Source organism: Oreochromis aureus, linkage group 13 (genome assembly GCF_013358895.1).
Source record: "Oreochromis aureus strain Israel breed Guangdong linkage group 13, ZZ_aureus, whole genome shotgun sequence".
Taxonomy (NCBI): Eukaryota; Metazoa; Chordata; class Actinopteri; order Cichliformes; family Cichlidae; genus Oreochromis; species Oreochromis aureus.
The window spans coordinates 21,010,509-21,028,468 of NC_052954.1; the positions used below are offsets into that span (position 1 = coordinate 21,010,509).

Consider the following 17,960-nt stretch of genomic DNA (forward strand, 5'->3'; position numbering starts at 1 on the left):
CATACCTTTGGAGCACATTTAAAATGCATCCCAGGAACAGGCAGAGTAGTGATGTACATTGTAATACACCGGTACATGTAGAGTGTGCCCACAATGAAAAAGAACCGCCTGCCTATTATTGACCTGGAGAAAAAAAGGAAGAGGGAGACAAAGAAAGTAAATAAAAAGAATAATATATTTCCATTTAAATAAAATTTTAGCTTTGACAAGCCAAAAGTTTACAACTAACTGAGACGGTGACTGTACCTGTGCTTGAGGAGTATCCACTGTATGAGCCAGAGCGCCACCAGAAGCATGCCGTTTATCTCACAGATGGAGAAGGCCCACTCTATCCTATCAAACCAGTCGAAGAACTTATCGGGCAGTGGTGGAGTGTGCTCCTTTGGCGGGACTCTCTCGTGGACAACTGAGATGACAATAGTGGTGGTGACGAAGCACACCACCGCATAGAGGAATGCTATGCCCGTCTTCCCCCACTCAGCAGGGAATGGGGAGCGTGTAGCCTCCATTGTAGGGATGGGAATTTGAATCATGTCCTGGAATTCCTTCAGTGTGCCATTTCTGTGGGACTTACTAGTTCCGTTGGATATTCCACCAACATGCCCATTTGCGTGGCCGTTTTTATGAGCCTCCATGTGTGTCTCTAGCTTTAGTGTCTCCAGTCGCTCCAACAGCTGCTGCCCACAATCAGACGACACCAGTGAGAGAGGAGGCTTTTGGAAATCTGCTTCTGTGAGCCTGAGTAAAGCAGGGCCATTCATCTGCTGGAGGGCATCTATGTACTCCGGCATTCCCTCTTTGCTCAACCACTGGGAAATATCCTCTGCTGTCCATGCCACCACCTTCCTCATTTTGGCCAGTGGGCAATGTGGAGGATTAGGATGGTCCCCAGACTAAAGGGTAAGGGCTAAAAGAGGTTTGGCTGTTTAAGGGATAGTGGTACATCCTCTCCAGTTTTGGCACATGGTGAGTTTCGCACCTAGAGGGAGCCCAAGCCTCCTCTTACTGTGATGAAGAAAAAGAAGGAAGCAAGATCTCTTAGGGCTAGGACCAACAGATGAACAGATGTGAGTCACAGCAGCTTCCTTCTCCTCACAAGCTTTTTCCGTACACTTCACCCCTGTGAAAAATAAAATGCTGTGAATCAGACTGCAGTGATGACATTCATATCCATTTCCACATACTCCACCCCAAGAGAAGTTAAAACGTGATTCACAATGCTAGTGAACGGCACTAAGTCAATTTACATGCAGGCATCCGGCTTCGACAGCTACTGGGTGTGGTCTGTACCGGATGCCTGGCCAGACCTGCAAGCCTGTGTGCGCATTCCATTTAATAGAGCAGCATGTTGCATGTTGCAAACAGCAGATCAAACCACTGAAGATTTATTTCAGACTGGAAAAATTGAATTAATAACTCACAGCTCTCTGAAGCTTTAATAACAGCAAAAAACATGAGATTCATATCAATGTTGATGGGACACCTTCCATACAAACATGAGCACATTATGACTCTTATCTGCTCAGAGGGTGTAAAAATACACACAATACATGTCATGGAGTGGCACTTTTGAGCTGCAACACAAAAAGGGGTTTCTGGTTCAAAAATCACTATTAGACAGAGGCTCACAGATCTGAGGTAAATGTAAAGAAAGAGAAAGTGATGGATAGATGGAAGGAGAAAAAAAACAAAACATCTACAGTGTGAGGCAGGGTGTCATCGCTCATGGAATAAGCAGAGGAGACGGGGCCAAACACAGATAAATCCTAATTTCTACAGTTTGATGGAGTAGACTGTCAAGCTAGCTGACCAAGTAATTCAGGTTGCTTCACAACCTTATCAATCAAAACAAAAAAAAATACCACAAAAGCTCATATACTCTGAGAAAATAACATTCTGCCAGTAAATCATGCCTTTTACCTTCAACTTAAGTTTTCTTTTTGTAGTGTGCACAGTAACAGCAAAATCTTAGCACCAACTAGAAGATGAACTCACGCATCTGCTGCATTTCATTAGTTTGTTTATACGCCGCGATGTAGGCGGCCGACACAGGGAGGCCCTGCTTGTGATTCTGGGAGAGCAATGTACATCTGGAGACAAATTCTGCTCTACCACATTGATGGGTCAACAAAACGGGAGGATGGGAGGGAACCAGGCTGAGAAGAGGAACTCATAAATCAGAATGAAGGTCAGAGCTGAGCACTAAGTCAGCCCCACCCCTGTCAGGAGGGCAGTCAGCCAGCAGTCATGCCCTAGCACAGCCAGCTCACCCTAGGCCAGCAGCAGCTAAATACACTGGCAGACTGACCGTTTGGCAGGACAACAAACGGCACATCAGTACCTCATCTCACCTCGAATCTGCTCAGAGGCCTGGTTATTTAGGCCAGCAAAACAAGGCCAAATAAACAGGCTGTAAGCTGGGTTGTCTACAACAGCAGCAGCAACACCTGGCATCTGATTTATTCCCGCTGATGTCTGGGAAATAATTTGACCCAATCATTTAACAAATCCAACGCAACATACAAAACACAACTAAAAAAAAGAAGTGTAAAAATAAATAAATAAATAAATTAAAAAAAGACAATGCCGATGGTACCCCATGGACCAGCTACGTGACGTCCCAGCTGCGTACGAAAACATAGCATGCTGGCAGCAAAGCAGAGCAGCATTTACAACAATGTGTTAACAGTTCACAAGCGAGACAGATCAGAGATTAGCTGTCACTGAGTCAGCTGGGTGCGAACGACCTTCGGTCTATGAATCAGCTTACTCACAAATAATCTCACACATGCAGAGGGAAACAACAAACTAATTCTCAAACTAACACAGTAACCTGTACACTCACATGCCACAATATTAGGTACACCAGTTTATCTACCCCATAAAGCAAATATCTAATCAGCCAGTCACATGGCAGTAGCATCATGCATTCAGGCATGTAGACATTGTTAAGACAATCTAAGGTTCAAAGTATCAGAATGAGAACGAAAGATGATTTAGATGACTTGTAACAGGGCGTGGCTCCTGGTGCCAGACAGGCTGGTCTGAGTATTTCAGAAACCCACACAGCCATCTTTACAGTCTAAAATGGAGAAATCACCCACTGAGCAGCAGTTCTCTGATGAGTCTTGATTTCCGCTGTGACATTTGGATGGTAAGGTCAGAATTTGTTATACACAACATAAAAACATAGACCCGTCCGGCCTTCTATCATCAGTCTGGGCTGCTACTAATTGTGTGGGAATGGCAGAATTTTCTTATCACACTTTGAGCATGTGTAAATGCCACAGCCTTCCTGAGTATTGCTGCTGATCATGTCCATCCCATTACGACCACATCTTCTGATGGTTGCTCCCAGCACCATAATGTGCCATGTCACAAAGTTCAAATAATGTCAAACTGGTTTTGTGAACATGGCAATGGGTTTACCGTACCCAAATGGCACCAGATCTCAATCCAGTAGAGAAACTGGGATGTGGTGGAAAGAGATTTGCATCATGGATGCTCCCAACAATTGTGGATCTATGTCACAAAGAATTAAAGCAGTTCTTAAACCAAAAGAGGGTCCAACCTGTTACTGGCAAGGTGGACCTAATGAAGTGGCCAGTGAGTGTATTTACATGGACAAATGTTATGTTTGAATTTGAAACATAACATTGTCAACAATATTTGTGTTTAGTTATTGTGGTACTTTTTCATTAGCTGTAACGGTTATATGACCCTATGGGAACTTAAGGCTATGTCCACACTAGCCCGGATAGATTTGAAAACGGCATTTTCGTCTGAAAACGCTCCGCGTCCACACTAACGCTTTCAGTCGTTTTCACAGAGTTGCACATCCACATTGAAACGGCCCAAAACGCTTACGTTCCAGTCCTGAGCATGTGTGCGAGTGAGAGTTAAAGAATTTGAAGAAAAGCTATCTGGAACATGTACAAACTGATAATAATCTTTTTTAGGGCTGTCAAAATTGAGAGCAATCAAAACAACTGCTGTATAATGCCCTCCGCTATCTTTGTTTAATTGGTCACATGACTGCATCACATGACTAAAATGCGTCATCGTTTTAGAAAGTCTGCGTTTTCAAGTGTCAACTAGAGCTGGGCAATAGAACGATAACGATATGTATTGCGAAATAAATTTTTCTCGATAGAAAAATTAAACTATTGCGATAGGCCTCATCTCTCGTCCTCTTAAAAGAAAAAAAAAGAACAGCCAATCCAAATTAAGTAGCGCAGAGCCGAACCAATCACAGCCGCAGCGTCACGTCATGTGACTTGTTACGTACAGCACAAGTGCCAAGGCGCACATGTGTATTTGTTTGGGAAGCAGCCAGCTGGGCTGCCCAGGTAATGGAGGAAATGAGTGTGCCGACTAGAGAAAAATCAACCGAGAGCGTGAGCGAAGGTTACGAAGAAAAACAGATGATGGTTCCAATGCCGGAGAGATTGTCGAACGGAAAGGCCATAGAAGTTCCGTGGTGTGAAGGTATTTCGCTATTTCAAGTCTGACAAAAACAGAGTAGCGCCGCACTGTAAATTGTGCCGAAAGCAAGTCTGAAATACAATAAAGCGGTGCATGCTCAATCTCTGACTGAAAGCGCTAATTAATTCATTCGGCTTTTGTAAGACTAAAGCAGTGGTTCCCAAACTTTTTTTGCCAGGCCCCCCTATGTTTTACAAGAAAAATGTTCGCGCCCCCCCACCGCACAAACACATCCTCCAAAACACACACACCCATATTTTTGCTCCATTGCGGTTTATTTCACACCTCAAACATTTAGTAAATAATTAAGCAAATACAAGTAAACGGCAATAAATTACAGGTAGTAATAAAATAAACTACTAACTCTTTTATGCTGCGTCCACACCTACACGGGTATTTTTGAAAACACAGCTGTTTCTATGCGTTTGGGTCTTTCGTCCACACGTAAACGGTGTTGCGATTCACCAAAAACGGAGATTATTTAAAACTCCTTTTTTTGCGTTTATGTGTGGATGAGGATTACAGAGTTCGTCACGCAACGACAAAAGTATGTGCCTCTTTTCACGTCACACTGTGCGCCACGTTATTGTTTACATGAGACGAATTGCAGAATGGGGTTATCTTCAGGTTTTACACGCTTACAAATACACACGCAGTTACTGTCTTTCCATTTAGAAAGGCAGAGGCGTCATGGTGTAATTATTTTACGTGTAGTTGTTTTTTTTTTTTTCCTGTGTAATAATTTTCAACATTGCTATCAATACATTTTTCAAAAAATGCCTCTCTGTGCAAAATGGTTTCAAAAACTAAAACAGCTGTGGGATACTGCTAGTCCATCATTTGAACCGGGGGAACAAATTACGGCAGGATCAGCCTGATATTATTTGTATCCCGCTGTAACTTTACTGCATAAAGAGCTAACATGTCCAAAATGTCAGGAGTAGTTAGTCATTACAAGAAGTGTTTGTGAACTAAAGATCAAGAATGTGGATACTGTTTGTCCGTGATTTGGAGAGCCCAGCGCGTGCTCCCGACGCAGGGAAACTAATTTTGCAGGGGAGACCTACCTTGGCACTTGTGCAGGTGAAGCCAAAGGGAAGATATGCTTCACCATATTTTCTAGTCTTTGGCTTGGAAGGAAGTTGGTTTGGAAACATATTTGGCGATGCTTCATCTCCTGCTTTGCGTTTGTGTGGGAGCCCCATCAAAAACCTGTCCATTATGCTAGCAGTGTCCAAGCTTTCTTTTCTTTCTTTTTTTTTCATACCGCGCCCCCCCTGCAATGGCTCTCCACACTTTGGGAACCTCTGGACTAAAGTAACTGTTAAAACTGTTTGAAAAGCTAAGCTATACAACAAGGAGAGATTGAGAATTTCCTTTTAGTTCTCAGTTTATTTGATATTGACAAAAGTTAGTCAATTTTGTCTGTTCTTCTGTAAAACAAACTAAGATTTATTTTTAGAATTGAAATTTTGTTTCTAAGTGGAATTGACAATTTAGTGGTCTGTTTTGTTTTTTCTGTTTTGAAACTTAAACGCTTTAGCGGCTGCCTTTTGTGTAGTTTGCAATATTTGCCTTTATTTATCTGAAATTGAAGTCTCATGTTCCTTAAGTACATCTACCCTGTTGAACTTATTATGGGAAATAAATATTTAAATCAAAACAAGCTGCTGATTATTTCACATTTTACTTGTGAGCAACGGCACATTTAAATCTTACAAATATAGTTATTTGGCTTATATCGTGATATATATCGTTATCGCCTGAAATGAAAAACATATCGTGATATGAAAAAATCTTATATCGCCCAGCTCTAGTGTCAACACTGCGTCGGGACAGCTCCGTTTTGAAATGTATGCATTTTCAAGTGCGTTTTCAAAACGCTGCGTTTTTCCATGAGGAAAACACTGTCTCAGTGTGGACGGGAGGCCAAAACAGAGAGAAAAAGATGCGTTTTCGAACGAAAACGCATTAGTGTGGACGTAGCCTTAGGATCCTCTGATAGCATAAAGCATGTCTGATTTGTCACTATGAAGTGACAAATCAAGCAAGCAGATGTCTTAACAGATAAACTGTGGATAATCAACTGTGTAGACAGAGACGAGATGTTTTTACTCTGTATTTTAAGAGGTTTTTTACAACTGATGTTTTCTTGCTTAATTGTCCAAATTTAACTTCTTAAGCAATATAAACAGTACTCACATGAGCTGTGACAAGTTTGCAACTCTCATTTTAATATTAAGTATGCATTCTTCAAATGATTATTCACCCATTACTGGTTTTTGATAGGCAGCTACCCAGTTGATTCATTAAAAGTCCTTGATGCATGGCTGAATCACTCCAGTAACCCACACCAACACAACTGATGATTTCCGCATGCATTTCACAAGATGGCCAGCTGTGCAGAGATGAAAAAGAAGACAGTGGTTTAAACTTCTCACTGTAGCTCTTCTTCTTCCATTCTTCTGCCAACTATCACTGTCACTTATTGTGACACACTGTGAAACACTATGATGCCTTTTCAGAAGAGACTGTCTGAAAGTAGTCCAATTTTCAGCTGAGGAGTAATGTAGTCCGTTTTTCTATTCCCCATCTGGCGTGGCTTATCAGGTATTAAAATGGTGAATAAACATAGCTTTTTTCTATATTTGATACAAGCCATTCTAATCCTGCCAGTAAATAACTGAAGCGACTATCTACCAGGTATTTTCCAAAGTGGGACACAGCCATTAAAACCAAATGAGCCTAGTACTTGGAATTCAGCATTACACGTAAAGCTAAGGCTTGCTGGCCAAAAGCACGTGAGCATGCTTTTCAACTACAAAATTAATAATTAATTGTTGTTTAACAGCTACAAATATAGCACATGGTGTGACTGAAAGAAATAAAGAACAAAGGAAGCTACTATCATTGTGAAAAAGGGAAGACCTCAAGAAGCATTTTTAGCGAAGCAGATCAAGTCACCACTTCCTCAGCAGCTCTGTTGCACACAAAAAATAGAATTATTCTAACAAGGCTGCCAAAAGGGCTCCTCTCACAGGAAAAAGTGATCAAGTGAGACTGCAGTCATATTAAAACATTACTACCACTGTGCTTTAAATCTTTGCCCTGCAAAAGTTTGCTGAGGCTGAGGGGAGGAAAAGGTGCAAGGATGGGGGCTTTAGCACAAGTACAGTACCACCCATGAGCAACAATATATCAAGCAGACGCAAACATAAACACACCATCCATAGCCCTCTTAGTGAGCCAAAAGTGGGACCAAGTGACTCATTTACAACAGCGACTATCGAAGAGTGGATTCAGATTAATAATTCAAAAAACGCTTTTCTAAAAACACAGTTGTTCTGCTCGACATGCGTTCCTGTACTTGGCAGGTTGAACACACTGATGATTTTCTGTTGGGCCAACACTACTTATGCGCTTTTTTAAATGCTTGAAATGAATTTGAGCTTAAAATTGTCAGCTGTGTGATGCGCTTAATTACTCTTTCTTATGTGTTGCAAAATTTACTCTACCCTTTCACCAGCACAGGCACATCAGGATCAGATAGCAGGGAAATAGTTTTTTCTAATCTGGCACCACTTTCCGACTCTTTGTTTCCACTTCTTCCTTCTTTCAACTCTCCATGTTTGCATGAATGGACACAAACACATTGCGTTTATATTTTATCTGACTTTATCAATTTTGATGCACATTTATTTGTTTTGGAGGGGTTTTTTTAACCTTTCCAAAATAAACAGCTGCCTCTTGTGAGAGCTGAAACTTCCCGGCATGATTAATCACCTTTGTGAAATTAGAAGTACAGACTTGCATATTTGGGCTGTGAATACAGATGTACACTACAGATGTTGTCACAAAACAAATGTGCACAGAGACAAGTAAACCAGACTTACCAGTGCTGGTTTATCTGTGGATCACTCACGCTGGAACATGTAGGTATGTTTATTGTAGAGCATTTAAATTTTTTTCCTTTTTTTGGGCCAGTTAACCAATGACAAGAAGAGGGGAATGTCTCCAAACCATGTAAAACAATTCAAGGGGCCAAGGTAACTAGCAGCAACAAGCAACAAATGGAGCTCATGGTATGACTAGAAGAAAAATGTAGCAAGAGGCAAAGGGCAATTAGTCAATTAATTATCATGAGTTATTTTCTATGAAAGAAATATCCAAATTCTACCTCTTTACTTTGATTTTACCTCTTGCTCGTCAACTACAACCGAATAAATTTATGAAAAACAAGATATTTATGATGAATATTAGTGAAAAATTTGCTATTTGTTAATGAGCAGAGGAATCTGTGATTATTATTTGTATGTGATTATTATATTAGTTGTATTATTTGTAATTTAAAAAAAAATCGAAATTAAAAAAAAAAATTCAATCACGGTCCACTAGTAAAGATTACGTTAACTGGATATGTTAAAAATGAGTAAAACACTAAATGCAACAGAAAAAAAATTACAAATATCTAATTTTGCTTCATATAAACTGAAAAGTAAACTAACCCGATCATTTATTATTTGTCTTTTGGGACACGGTTTGTTATAATACAAACCATCAACCACAAGCATGGAAGCATATAAAAAGATCATCAGCTGCGCAGCTATTTTGGAAACAACTCTTGCACCTACAAAACCTGTGCAATTATTTGAAGCTAGCCAAGCACATCACTTTCCCTTAAAAGGGCAACTAATATTAGTGTCATTAAAATTATTTGGGCTTCGTTTCTGATGCAGAAACAAAGGTGGTGAAATTGCAGTTCTGTTTTTTTATTATAGATACACTAACATTAAAGTAACCACTCTCTGTGTTTCACCTCAAATTATGTGGAGGGGAAAAAAATTAATGGATTTCAGCTTTTGATGCACAAGTGTCTCTTATTCACAGCAGGGCTCGCAAAATCGCTAGCCCGACGTCCTGGGGCTAGCGATTTTTCCAGTCGGGCTACCAAAATCTACCTCAGCCCTGCCCGTCGGGCTATCATAGGAAGGGAAAATATATGTCAATGCTTTTGCATTCTTTCGAAAATGTAGCTGAGTAATTATGTCATTGGCATCGATGAATCCACTGTCAATACGTGACATATTGAAATCGCGTTTGAATTTGTGCTTGTTTTTTGCTTTCACTTTCACTTTGCGATCGCGCGAATGGTGTGTAGAGAGCGGCAGCACTGATTGGTGAGTGACGATTAATTGCGCACCAATTCCTCTGACATCGTCTTATCACTCATTAGCTTACTATTCAAACGTGACAAGTGAAATCTCCCACAGCAAGCTTAAACATGTGAGAGGTTGATTGCGCAGAGAATCGCTGACCGTTATGTAAGTACGTGTGTAAAAGCAGCAGGATTTACGCTGGTATTTTAGTTCTGCTGAGCCAAAGAAGACAGGTCAGGGTGAAGAAGGGGCAGCCAATGAAAAGCCTACCACAAAATGGAAAAGTTATGACAAATCAGACTATGAGGCAAGAAGAAAGCTCAGCTTTTTTGGTTTCATGGACAAAAGAATTTCTGTGGCTGGAATATGACGAGCTAAATAACATCATGTTCTGCCAGGTGTGTTGTGAGTTTCATTTCATTTGAGTCGACAAGCCCCTTTGTAACTGGGACCAGTAATTTTAAGAAAGACCCCATCAGAACCCATGAGAAATGCAAGAAATGCATTATTGCCCAGTCTGCAATATCTTTCCCAGAACAAACAGCAATTGCAAAAAAACATACTAAAAATAAACCAAGCACAAGAAGAAGTCCTGAAAAATCTTTCAAAAGCATACTATGTTGCAAAGAGTGAACTACCATTGCCACAATTTAGCAGTCTTTGCAAACTTCAAAAAGCAAATGGCCTCGATCTTGGTTCCACTTACCCCTTACCCTTGACTTCAGTGGAAATTTCAGATTCAGGATCTGACAGAGACTGATTCATGTTCTACACAGTTCTTGCAAGTTCATAGAAATTTCTGTTCAATTAGAACCAAGTATTTGAGTTGATGACTGTGATTTTTATACAGTTGTTGTGATTTGTATTTTAACAACTTTCTGATTAATTTTTGTTTCCGTTTCAATATTATACTTTAATGTATAATATTGTAAAGGAAACAAAACATTAAAAAATTGCTCTCTTTTTATTCGGCTACTTAAATTTATTTTGGGCTACCAAAAACTGAAGAGTGCCTGCCCGAAGGGCTACCAGAGATTTTGAAATTTTGCGAGCCTTGCACAGCGCCCAGGGTTATTCAATTTGGCTCTTTACTTTTAAACTATGGTAGATTAACTACCACTACTAACAGAAAACTGTTAGTTGCCCCCTAACATAAACTACACAATCTTTTTTTAAGCTACATATTTAGCCATTTCTCATTGAGAATAGCTAAGCTATTGCAATGGAAGAGAAGCCACAGTAAAAAAGGTCCGAATTATATTCTATGCACAAGATTTAAAGTAAATTAAAATAAAATACAGCATTAGAGTTTTCTAACTATGTCAGCTACATCCATACACACATTAGTAAATGTCTAATAATTCGATCAGACAATTATTTAACTGTAGCTTATAGACTTTGCATGCCACATGACTTGTCTTAAGAAAAGTACACAGTTACTTTTGTTGTTAAGCAGTGATCAATCCAATCTCCATACCAAGCACAATTTAGAAATAATAAAGTTACTCTTTTGTCACATGCTTGCATACAAGCAACACTCTTGGATAGGAGACACTCATGGATGTTGCCTGCTGCTGCAGGCATGTAATAAAACAAAGAGTTGCACCAACTCCAGATTTTAACTTTTTTTTAAAACTCTTGCCAAAGTGAGATTTAACTATTTGAATCGCATTAACCTGACATAGATTCACACAGCCACATCACAGTAATAATTTCTATTCTCTATAAACTTTCTGAGCTACAGCATATGCAGCACTGTAGAGAAAAGTGAACAAGGGAAAGCCTAACACCTTTGAAAGGTGTTGGTTGACTTTCAAGAGGTCTATGTGAACTTCCGCCAACTAAAGGCTGTTTTTTTTTTTTTTTACACCCTCCGTGTCACTTGTGCACCAGCGTAAGTGGTGAAATGTGGACACTTTCTGATATTCACAGCTCAGAACGAAGACTGATTTATTAAGGGTATGAGGAAAAACTGCCAGCAGATCAGTTCGCTACTTTGCACCAATAAATCTCACATGTGAAAAGCTCGTGTTGCCTTTAACCTACATGTCTGCATGTGATACAATTACCATTTTGTGTAAATGTAAATACAAAAACATTTTATGTCAATGTAAACAAATATGATATTCCCACACAACTGCTTTTAAAAAGGAATGAATCGTTTATCTTCTTCCTGTTCTGTGATCTAAGGGTGTTGGCCCTTTCTTTGTTGAGATTTTGAAAGACTTCTATCCAATTACAATTTTTTTTGTACCTTTGGAGCCCACTAACAACGAATGAACAAAACGCTCTCATCTGTATCCCTTTACAGCAGGCAAACAAACACCCCCATAGAGAGACAATGAAAGGACAATATTTACATAACCGGGCTAACCTGGCTGCAGTGAAAGATTATATTGATAAAATGTAACCCTGTTTGTTCCTGTGAATCACATGGTAGTTCAGAGAGCCCTACTCATTGGAATGAGTTAATTTGGTTAGGCCAAGTCCTTCGACCATGGTCCAATTTCTAAGAAACAGAGCCACTGAGAAGGTCAGATTCACAAGAAAAAAAACATTTGCAAACATCATTCACACTGGTACTATACTTCAAAACTTCCTTAGTGGTGAATACTCAGGAATGAATAATCTCCTTGGGCGACATAAAATAAAAAATATAGGCTATATTTCTGTTAATAACTAAGAAAAAAGTAATGCTACTGTGGGAAAAAACTGTTTTTTAAACACATTTAAGCATTTTATATCAGGATAGACACGGTACCAAAGTAAACATCCTTGTTGCACAGTTGCTTCTTAATAATACTTAATCTATCCCATAAACACACTGAACTTTCTCATTTAATCTACAGCTTGATGTTGCTTTCTTAAAATAACAGACTGTGTATTTAGTGTTGCAGAGTGGTATGACCCCTTTGAAATGCGCCCAGTAATTAATGCAAAAACCAGAATCGCAAGCATCATTTCTGGAAGTGACCCGATCAGCTTCAGAAGCAGAAGAAGCAGTGAAATGCAGAACGAGATACAGCCACTGGAAAGTTTTGCATAATTTTGCAGTGACAATTTTCTCATATTGGAAAACTCACTGAATAAATCCAAGTAATACCTGCTAACTGTCATGACCAGACTATGCAAAGGTGGACAATGTCCCCTCTGTTTTTAAAAAGGGGAAAGAAGTGAATATCATCCTGAAAAAAGTCAGATGAACTGTGGTTATAACTGCATAACTTCAGGTATTGTACAAAGTGCCCATGGAATAATACTGTCATTAAAATGAGCCATTTCTATTCCTTCCCATGTTGGATTTAAAATTCAAAGGGCCCAAAGGCAAAAATCATTCAGTCTTCAATAAATTCAGTTGAAGTTGTTGAAATATTAACTCCATATCATTCTTTTACTACTTTATGTTATGAAACCTACAACATATGCTGTTCATACCTTAAAGATCCTGCTATCACAAAACAATGTTATCTCAAGTCAATCTGTTAACTGACAGTGCAAAGGTGTTTAGCCAAGGGTAATGATGAGACAGGCCACAAAAACAGGATAGGTGTTTGCACAAGTCTCTGGGGGAGCTGAATGTCACAACAACCAATGTACTGAGAGTTTCTGTCTTCTAATGAGAAAACCACCTGTGGCTTTATGGGTCATGGATAAAGATGACAGGCCCATACAGCCCCAGAGGACCATCACACAAATTAGCTAGATGCTCTGTTCATCTGTGTGTGGTGTAGACACTTCATAAATTATATCTGGGATAGCACAGAGAAGACTTGTTGTCAACAGGGAGTAATTAGTCTATTACCCAGCATTGACTACATATTTGCATTTATCAACAATCTGACTACAAAGACGAGTCTCACAGCTACAATGACCTAGCAGACTTGGACAGAAAAATTCCCAACTTGCCAATAACGTTTTCTGACTGAAACTGGAAAATTGATAGCTTAAGTCATTTAGAAAAATCGTAAAACATTTAAAGCACACTTTAAATCCAAACACAACACAATGATGATTCTCAACTAGCCTGGACTTTGGACTTTTAAGGATCATTAACTTATGCTGTACTCCAAGTCTTCTGGGTCCTTGTCTGGATTTCTGCGACCTCAACAGTCTTTACGTGACGAGGCAATCAGTGCACCCTTTTGATATCCTCATGGCAAGGAAGGTCAAATGGAAGGGAAAACAGCTACTTGTTCATCTATATTAATGTACTATTTTATTTAAACTATGTATATGACCTCCTTAATCCATTAGGTATAAAAGTGTACGTTAAAGGTTTAGTCATGTGGAAGCCAGGGCAACAAGAACCAGACAAAATTGCATAGGTATGATTAGTCTTAAAGCTCATTACCATGTAGGGTCAAACTGTATCTTTTGCAGTCTGCTTCATCATTATACGACTGACGTAAACTGAATGGGAAATCATCTCTTACTTGACTTTCTAGCAATGCTTTGTGTCTACACAATTTGTTTTTCATATGTCATAGTACTGGTCTGCCTTTGGTCACTGTTACACCAGCTGCCCCAAGTACATTACTAGGTTCATTTTTCCATGTAAAATAGGCTAAAATCTACAATAAGGCTGCACCATATCATACGCTCTGCAATAATATTCTTATAATTTTTTATGTAATACAAAAGTGTTATACTATGCATTTACATGCATAACACTGACACAAGCCGATGTCTGAGTGGAAGACCAGCATGTCAGCCCATGCCAATACAGTACCTAAAAATGTAGGTATTATAGAGGACAATACTTTGTTTAAATTTTTAACGGGAACAGTTTTCTTACATAATTTGCAAAATCTGTTTCATCACTTGATAAAAAAATAAAAAATAAAAAAATAATAGCTCCATCAAAGCACCACAAAGCTATGACTGCATGTGAGGAGATGCAAGCAGCTAGTGATGTGCAGTCCTAACTCCCATAACTAATATGGGATGCAAAGAGGAATCGGAGCTACCTGAAAGAAACCAAAAAGGAAAATACCCAGCTCAGATGTATGCAAGGAACATATAAGCTGATTAAAAGGCCTTCAGTGGTAGCTTGATCTGCTTAAAATGTCTTACCAACAGCCCCACCCATCATGCTTGCCAACATGTGTTTGTCATGGCCCTGCATCAACTAAAAACTTAAACTAAAAGCTCACACATCAACTCCAGTGAAATTGAGCTAAATACATTTAAAGTCTGTTTTGCTCTTTGATATATTCATACTTATGCACTGCCCTTTTGTTGCAGTATTATTAAAATACCATCTTGTATTTTGACACAATTTCTTTCCTGACATTTCCGTGCTACTAGCCTAGATTTCCAAAAGCTGTTGTAGGACACAAGAAACTGGGGCATCATGTGAGTGGTGGCAAATTTTCATGTGTTTCTAATTATGGCAGAAACAGTACTGAAGCTCTCTGCATTTTACTTGGCCGGTAAATGCTCAATTAAACCAACAGCAGTTGATCAATAAAATGTAAAATCAACTAACACGTGCATTAGCTATTAGCATTAACACATGAGATAGCATATTTGTGCCTTAATATGCAAACTATTTTCAGTCATCAAATACATATCAAATTAAATTAGAAATTATAAAACCTATGAAATAAAAAACAGAAACTGAATATTAACAAAAATTTACAATATATTTAGTGTAAGCGGTACTATTGCCCAGAACTAAGTTTAAACTAGGCTAAGTTATAGCTACCCAAAGGGAGCGCACAGCGGGGGAGCAAGCCCTAATTAGGAAGATTTTAAAGAGTGCTAAAACTCAATGCCAACCTTGTTCTGAGTTATTTTGATAATGATAGCAAACGATAGACCTTAAGGTCAAAGTAGTTGCAATTTTAGTTAATCCCAGCAGTGTTGGGACCGAGAGGCTGTCAAGAGAAGCTGGTGTTTTGGTTAAGCAGCCAAATATGCTGAACCATACCTATTAATAAAACAAATGGTCCTTTTATCAGTTTTCTGATTTTGCTGTTGTTGCCTTATTTATGTGCAACTACCTTTTTATATACAGTATATAGCATTTAGCTGCTTTTTCATTAACTATTTTTAGCCTAACATAGAACAAGTCCACCAGAGCTTATCTTTACATGTTTATATGCTGTTGTGCCATTCTTTGGAGCATTTCAAATGGCTATGAATCAATACTAATAACTGCTATATCCCAAATTAAACTTTTGTTTTTTGTTTTTGTCAAAAAGTCAAAGATGTATCCCTCAAAATTATAAATGGACATTGATATACACTCATTTTTATAAACAGCAGCAAAAGCAAAAATAGACATTATTCTGCACAATCTGCAAAAACAACAGCATGTGCATCAAAATAAACTATTTCCAATAGTGTAATCGAAGTGTCCCAGGAAATATACAGGAAGCCACAAAGTCAAACATGACTTTCAATACCACTAGTAGAGCATTGAAAGGCCCCAGAGAGAGAAAAAAATAAAATAAACTTTCCTGTCACATCCGGTTTTCAAAGGTAATGGCCACATTAAACCATGTGATAGTTCATGCTGACAGTGTGATGAAGTTTATTCCAACGTAGGATGTGCTGTGAACAGCTGATCAGATTGGCAAAGCATGTGTCTGGATTATAATGTTTTTGTTGCTGCATGTGCCTTTTACGTGACTTTTGAAAACCCATTAGTGAAAGGAAACTGCAGACTGGGGCATACTGAATGCATGATATGCAAATAAAACTACAAAATCTTCATTTCTAAAAAATAATGTTCTCACTTATTTATTTGCAATTCTATCAGGATTTAAAAATAGATCTGCAAATAGGATCACAGGGCTCCCATCAGCTTTTAAGGGTTAAATTTAGGTAAGTAGGTAAGAAAAGTTTCATTTATATAGCAGCTTTCAAGACTAATATCTCTAATATCACAACAAAAATGCTAGAAATAAAAATGGTAAATGGCCTGTATTTGTATAGCGCTTTACACATTCAGTCATCCACCCATTCACACACACATTCACACACTGGTGATGGCAAGCTACATTGTAGCCACAGCCACCCTGGGGCGCACTGACAGAGGCGAGGCTGCCGGACACTGGCGCCACCGGGCCCTCTGACCACCACCAGTAGGCAACAGGTGAAGTCTCTTGCCCAAGGACACAAAGACCAAGACTGTCCAAGCCAGGGCTCGAACCGGCAACCTTCCGATTACAAGGTGAACTCCCAACTCTTGAGCCACGATCGCCCCGTAATAATCTTTCAGGAAATAAAAACATTTCCTGAAAGAAAACCTTAAAAAAAAAAAAAAAAAAGAGTTTTTAGCTGAGGTCTTGATCACAAGACCTCAATTAACCTAAAGATGTTTCTAACTGAATGCCATCTGTATATCTGTGATAAGAAATGTCCTTAAAAGTTCTCAAAATGTGCAGAACAAGGATCATACAATTGAAACCAAAAAAGCTCAAAAAAAGAACCTTGTGGCTCACCATAAGCACAAGTGAAAAAGGAGCTGAGCTGAGCAGCCACTGAAAAATATCGTTCACACAGATATGAAGGGTAAAGTGAGCACAAGATTTTGAACAGTCTAGCCTGTCAGTCATGACTAGAGAGCACAGTACATAAACAAACAGCAATGCCAGAATCTTAATTGTTAAAGGTTGGGGAGAAATTTGAAAACGGTAACCATCTTAGAATCAATAGTTGTTATATAAATATTAACAAAAGGCAATATTTATTAAGTTGTAAAAGCAAGCATGAACCTAAGATTTAACACAAACATCCAAACTGAAACTGAGTCAAAAGTTAAACCAAGTTTCTTAGTGTAACTCTAGGTCCCTTCGCCACTTTTGCCAAAGGGACCTCGTGTTTCCATTACCTTAGGCACAAATCTCAGAAGGGCCACAAACAAGTACTTCTGTTTTCTCTTGATCGAGTCAGAACAAATTGTGAGCCATCGAATTTTTAATAGAGTCTTTGCACCTATGCAAGATCTATAACTTAGAAACATCTTGAGGTTTAAAAGAGATATATAATTAAATGTCATCTGTGTATCAGTGATAACAAATCTGGACCATAAGGATCATATATATCAGAAACTATAGAAACAAGAAGTGAAAAAGGTGGTGAACTTAGAAGCAGCCACCAAAAAAGATAATTCAGTGAGATATGTAGAGTTTAATTTAAAAAAAAAAAAAAAAAAAAAAAAAAAAAAAAAAAAGGACTTTGAACAGTCCAGCCTGTGACCAGAAGGCACATGATGTAAACAGACAGCAATGCCCAGATCTTAATTATTAAAGGGTGCTTGGATGTTTGAAAAAATTTGCCATCTTAGAATCAGTAAGCGTTACATAAATA

General features: G+C 38.8%; 1 protein-coding gene across 1 annotated transcript in view; it reads right to left on the reverse strand.

Annotated features, from left to right (window-relative positions):
* LOC116333766 (phosphatidylcholine:ceramide cholinephosphotransferase 1) overlaps window positions 1-17,960 on the reverse strand; it is a 28,277-nt gene that overhangs the window by 6,855 nt on the left and 3,462 nt on the right. The window contains exons 2-3 of the mRNA XM_031757024.2: window positions 247-1,120; window positions 6-123 (exon numbers count right to left, since the gene is read on the reverse strand). Of these exons, the coding sequence (XP_031612884.1) occupies window positions 6-123; window positions 247-851 (723 nt within the window). The 5' untranslated portion in view covers window positions 852-1,120. The remainder of the gene's footprint in view (window positions 1-5; window positions 124-246; window positions 1,121-17,960) is intronic.